General features: G+C 33.5%; 2 protein-coding genes across 2 annotated transcripts in view; one reads left to right on the top strand and one right to left on the bottom strand.

The window, feature by feature from the left end:
- The window catches only part of HELRODRAFT_111583 (hypothetical protein), a 5,626-nt gene extending 2,798 nt beyond the window's left edge, over positions 1–2,828 (top strand). Inside the window, exons 5-9 of the mRNA XM_009018876.1 lie at positions 384–502; positions 862–986; positions 1,189–1,249; positions 1,337–1,707; positions 2,121–2,828. Of these exons, the coding sequence (XP_009017124.1) occupies positions 384–502; positions 862–986; positions 1,189–1,249; positions 1,337–1,484 (453 nt within the window). The 3' untranslated portion in view covers positions 1,485–1,707; positions 2,121–2,828. The remainder of the gene's footprint in view (positions 1–383; positions 503–861; positions 987–1,188; positions 1,250–1,336; positions 1,708–2,120) is intronic.
- A 2,932-nt stretch (positions 2,829–5,760) lies between these two features.
- Positions 5,761–6,389, bottom strand: HELRODRAFT_79045 (hypothetical protein; the record flags this gene model as incomplete). The annotated part of the gene is made up of 2 exons (XM_009018875.1): positions 5,761–6,025; positions 6,226–6,389. The coding sequence occupies 2 exons, from the start codon at positions 6,387–6,389 to the stop codon at positions 5,761–5,763; spliced, it is 429 nt and encodes a 142-aa protein (XP_009017123.1).
- Positions 6,390–6,695: the final 306 nt, after the last annotated feature.

The raw sequence follows: 6,695 nt of genomic DNA, 5'->3' as shown, positions 1-6,695 counted from the left end.
CAAACAAATATGCAAATACGAAATGATCAAAACTTCAAAATATACAAACATACAAACATACACAAATATACACATATACAAACACACAAACATACTCAAATATCAAATCATGAACACGAACACGAACTTAAATATCAAATCATATGTACATGTAAATATATATATAACCGAATATCGAACCAAACAACACAACAACATCAAAATCAATAACAACACCAACAACAACGACAATATCAACAACGGCATCAACACCATAACAGCAACTACAACAGCAGCAACTACAGCAACCACAACAGCAGCAACAGCAGCAACAACAGCAACCACAACAGCAGCAACAACAGCAACCACAATAGCAGCAACTACAGCAACCACAACAACCACAGGACACGGCGGGTCAGGAGAGGTACAGGACGATAACAACAGCTTACTACAGAGGCGCCATGGGCTTCATCCTCATGTATGACGTCACCAATGAAGAATCATTCAACGCCGTTCAGGATTGGTCAGTTGAACTTACAAAAATTTCATGATTGGCCGGTTATTTTCAATCACCGCTTTCGATTGGTCAGCCGTTTTTATCATAGCTCGCGATTGGTCGGCAATTTTTTTTTGGGGGAAAATTATTATATAGTTTTTTATTGCAATCATCATCAACATTTACACCTTCACCATCATCATCTTTGTCATCATCACCACTACCATCATTATCAATATCATCATCAACAATATATACACCACCATAACCATCATCATCTTAATCATCATCATCATCACCACCACCACTATCATCTTCATCATCACCACTACCACAATCATCGTCATCATAACCATCATCATCATCATCACCCCCATCATAATCAGGAGCACTCAGATAAAGACTTACTCATGGGACAATGCGCAGGTTGTGCTGGTGGGCAACAAATGTGACCTTGAAGATGAGAGGGTCGTCTCCACGGAAAGGGGGAAGCAGCTTGCCCTTAACATGGGTGAGATAGTGAGGATTTTAGTGAGAGTGATGAATGAGATAGTGAAGATTTTAGTGAGGGTGATGAATGAGATAGTGAAGATTTTATAAGTTAATTAAATTCACTTTCACTTTAATTCACCTTCATTCATTTATTCATTTGTTCGTTCATTCGTTTATTCATTTATTCCTTCGTTCGTTCGTTCGTTCATTCATTCATTCAGGTCTAGAGTTTTTTGAAACCTCAGCCAAAGAGAACATAAGTGTGAAAGCAGTCTTTGAAAGGTTAGATTATCATCATCACCATCATCATCATCACCCCCACCACCATTACCATAATCATTATCATCCCATCATCATCCTCATCTCCAGACTTGTAGACATAATATGCGACAAGATGTCTGAAAGTCTAGACTCCGAGACAGTCGGCCATACTTCCGGAACGTCGGCTAGCCAATCATCGTCCAAACAACTCCTGGAAAAACCCAACAACAATAACAACAAAGGATGTCAGTGTTGAAGTGATGGGAATGACGGTGATGATGATGATTAATCTGGAACGGAATAAATTATGATAATGAAACCTCTAACACACGTTACACGCACACACACGCACACACCATACACACAAACCATACACACACGCACACACACACACACATTGAGAGTATTGGTAATGATGATGACGACGACGATCGAGTAACATTACGAAATTATTTTTATCTATTGCTTGACTGTTTGTTTTCGATAGTTGATTGACTGATTGATTGAATGAATGAGTGAATTAAGGAATGAGTGAATGAATGAATGAATGAATGAATGAATGAATGAATGAATGAATGAATGAATGAATGAATGAATGAATGAATGAATGAATGAATGAATGAATGAATGAATGAATGAATGAATGAATGAATGAATGAATGAATGAATGAATGAATGAATGAATGAATGAATGAATGAATGAATGAATGAATGAATGAATGAATGAATGAATGAATGAATGAATGAATGAATGAATGAATGAATGAATGAATGAATGAATGAATGAATGAATGAATGAATGAATGAATGAATGAATGAATGAATGAATGAATGAATGAATGAATGAATGAATGAATGAATGAATGAATGAATGAATGAATGAATGAATGAATGAATGAATGAATGAATGAATGAATGAATGAATGAATGAATGAATGAATGAATGAATGAATGAATGAATGAATGAATGAATGAATGAATGAATGAATGAACAAATTAATGATGTTTTCATTTATTCATCCATTTAATTTACTCATTGAATTTTCTTCAATCCGTTCATTATTGGATTCTTGTAATCAAAAAATATTAAACCTCTAACACACACTACACACACGCACACACACACACGCACACACACACACACATATACATACACAGCCTTGGTAAATAGCTTATTATATCAATGTTCCAATACAATCAGATGAGTGAACCTGCATATATATATATTGTTTATTGTTTACCATTTATGTTTGTTACACGCACACGCACACACACACACGCACACGCACATATATGTATATATATATATTATATAATGTTTCTCAAATTAGATAGATGTTGTTATTTTACTCTCATAACAAATGGTACTATATTATTCCTTTACTAATTTTTCCAATTGACATTAACACTACTAACTACTGCTTTGTAGGAATGGTGAACTGGCATCTGAGCTGGATGTATTTTTATGTAACGTTTTTCTAATTATATATATTTTATTTATTTTTCATAATTCTACTTTTTAATATAATCTAATTATATATATATATATTTTATTTATTTGTCATAATTCTACTTTTTAATATAATCTAATTATATATATTTTATTTTTTTGTCATAATTCTACTTTTTAATATAATCTAATTATATATATTTTATTTATTTGTCATAATTTTCTCTTCAACGACAACAACAACAACAACAACAAACAACAACAACAACAAACAACAACAACAACAACAAACAATCAGTGCATTTAGATCGCTAGACACGTGGAACACAACTCAACAGTTACAACAATTTTTGAATATTTTTATTTTCGCATAATTTGAAATTAATCTACATGATATTAATATTTAATGCAGATTATTCTAGTTTGCAAAAAGTATGTGTGTTTATGCATGTGTGTATGTGTGTTTATGCATGTGTGCGTGCGTGTGTGTCTTTAAAGTACAGAATGTAGTATTTATTCCTAATCAATTTCATGTATTGATTGATTGATTGATTAGTTGGTTGGTTGTTTGGTTGATTGATTGATTGATCGATTGATCGATTGATTGATTGGTTGATAAATTGATTGGTGGATGGATGGATAGTGGATAGACAATTTGTAAAGGTATGAATTAACTAAAGTGTGGATGTTTATATAATGTAAATGAATGGGTGAATTAATGAATAAAACCTATAATGGAAGAACTAAACAAGATCGAATGAATGAATAAACATAAGAATGAACAAATTAGCAAACAAATGAATAGACGAATGATTGAAAATTTGTAATGAAAAATATTTCATAACACATTTTAACTAATAAATGATTCTCGTTGCATAGAAACTTATTTTGTCTTTAAACACACACACACACACACTCACGCACGCACGCACGCATTCGCATTATAAGTCATTTATATATACAAAGAACTAAATCAACTAATTAACTGACAAAGTCTTCAAACCATTATTTATTGTAAAATAATAATCCTTGACAAATCCTTCTCCAAAAACCCAGATTTTTACGGAATTTCAAAGTAGTTTATAACCGATTGTCGTTTTATTTAAACTCTAACTCCTTGCTACCTCAATCTCAATCTGGTTTCAGACCTGCTCACGGTACTGAAACTTTTTTACTCAAAATACATTTATACTCTATACATCTGAACTACCTCGTATTATTAATAATTTTTCTTTCCCTAGTTAACTATATGCTGATGATTCTTATATTTATACTTCTTTTACTCCATCTTATCTCAATAGTGTTCTTCGTAATCTGTCTCTATGTTTTTTTTCAATTATCGCTTGGTCTGACTCTGTGTGTCTTAATCCTTCTAAATTTGAATTAGTTTGTTTTAATAAATCTAAACACTCTATTTTTATTCCTTCTATTATCTTACCTGATTCTAAAACTCTTGATGTATCTCACAAGTTTCGTAGTCTTCTAGGCTTTATCTTTGATTCTAGCATGTCTCTTCTCAGAGTAATAGTGTTGCTAAAAATTTTTACTTTCATCTACGAAAAATAAAAAAAATTTTGCCTTTTCTTGACAATCCTTCTCTTCTCCTCCTTACTTCTTTAGTCTCAATCTAAATTATTTCCCAAGTAGGTACTTTGCAGATATATTAATTGAACCTAAATACATAGGCTTACGATCGTCTTCTTGTTCCCAGATCTTGTTCATGTTAAACACTTTTTGCTTAATCCGTTTGTTTTTTGGCCCTTTTCTCTGGAATTCTCTACCTCCTTCTCTGACTACTTCTCTATCACTTACGAAGTTCAGAGCCGATCCCATGACCCATCTGTTTGCAAAATTCATTGAGGAGCGCTATTGAACATCACGAAAATAGCGCTTAATATAAACTTACTGATTGATTGATTGGTAAGTTTTACTCGGGGTTAAGAAACCCAATGACGTAAAGTCGCACACACGCACACGCATATACGGATATACACTCACATAAACGAACACACACACACACACAACGCACGTATCTATTATACCCTATTTTCATTCTTTTTATTTTTATTCTTTGAATCTTTTTCATACTCTGACGAAGAAAATGTTAAAATTATCAAAATGTAAAATATTGACTGGGATTGGATGGTTACATAAGGACCGTCACGTCCGAGTGCTATAATTCGATTCCTGCACTAAGCTCTCTCTCTCTCTCTATCCGGAATGTTGCTTCAAGTTGGGATTTTGGATGAAATTCCTACAAACGGAGATTGAATTACCACGGATCATTCATCAGCAAAATATACATTTCAATCAATCAGTCAATCAAACAAGCGGCCAGTAAATCAATTAGTCAATGAATCATTCAACCAATTAATCAGACAGCCAATCAACCAGTGAATCAATCAATCAACCAGTGAATCAATCAATCAACCAGTGAATCAATCAATCAACCAGTGAATCAACCAGTGAATCAATCAATTAATCAATCAACCAGTCAATCAATCAATCATGGATCATAAAACTTTTTATTATAGCTTTCCGAATCTTAGATGAATCTACATATTCAGAATGAAAGACAGAAGTTACTCTGACAGGTAAGACACTTTTATTTACATTATATATCGGCATTTATCTTTGCAGCACAATTCATTATACACTATTTATCAATGAATGAATCAATGAATTAATCTGTCAATCAATCATTTATCTAAAAATCAATTGATCACCTCTAATAATTCGAATTTATTAACTGATTAAAAAGTTCGGAATTTATAGTAAAAATCAATAATCTAACCTAACACACGTACGTATATACTGTACACGTACACGCACACATAGACACACACACGCACACACACACATAGACACACACACACACTCGCAGACATATATCACGTCAAAGCTAACGTTACAAACTGTTTAAACAACACTAAAACCATAATAAATAAGAACGCCTTTCGTAATGACACCTAAAAAATATCGTTTTTCAATGAACGAATGAACGAACGGTTAAACGAACCAATCACTTAATCACCAAACAAATTAGTCAATCAATCAATCAATCAATTAATTAATCAATCAATTAGTTGGCATTTCCGGTCACCCGCCTCCTCAGCATATTTTTACTAATTTCGTCCTCGATCGATCTGCACTTGGCCTGTGACGTCATCAGCTGGGTGACGTAGGCGGGGTCAAGCATGGTGACGTAATTGGGAGGGTCACAATGGTGGGGGTGGTGCCTGTAGAATAGGGAGTACCCACCCTCTAAGAGGTAGAGTTCGGGGTAGAAAAGTTTCGGATAGCGCGATTGGTTTTCAGTTCTGTCGAAGTTTCGTAGGAAACGCATCCTGATTGGTGGATTTAAATGGTTAACATTGATTTGATTGGCTGGTTAACTGTCGGTGGTTTTTGATTGGTTTGATTGTTGACTAAAAACTCAATTAATTGACAAGTTGTTTGGTTAATTAATTAGTTAATTGATTGATTGCTAATTAATGAATACTTAATTGATTGATTGGTTGGTTGATTGATTGATAGACTCACTAACAATTTTGGCGCTCTCTCAGACGAGAACTCACAATGAAATATCAGTATTGACCTCTTGCCAAGGTCGTCACCACCACCATCACCATCGTTATTATTATTATTATTATTGTTGTTGTTATTGTTATTATTATTGTTATTATTGGTGTTGGCAAAAAACTTCTCCATCAGTTCTTGATAATTTTCGATGTTTATGGCGCCCTGTTAATGCAATACTACTACTACTACCACTGCTACTGCTACTACTACTACTACTATTACTAATACTACTATTACTACTACTTCTACTACTACTACTGCTGCTACTACTACTACAAAAATAATAATAATAATAACAAAATCATCATTATTGTTCATAACACCATCATCATCATCGCCATCCTCTTCACCATCTTAATGCTAATAACCACCACCAACACTGTCACCTTAATCACCACAACAAACACCATCATCATCATCATCGTCACCACCACA

The sequence above is a fragment of the Helobdella robusta genome, assembly GCF_000326865.2.
Source record: "Helobdella robusta unplaced genomic scaffold HELROscaffold_23, whole genome shotgun sequence".
Classification (NCBI taxonomy): Eukaryota; Metazoa; Annelida; class Clitellata; order Rhynchobdellida; family Glossiphoniidae; genus Helobdella; species Helobdella robusta.
This window is presented reverse-complemented; position numbering and strand designations above follow the sequence as displayed.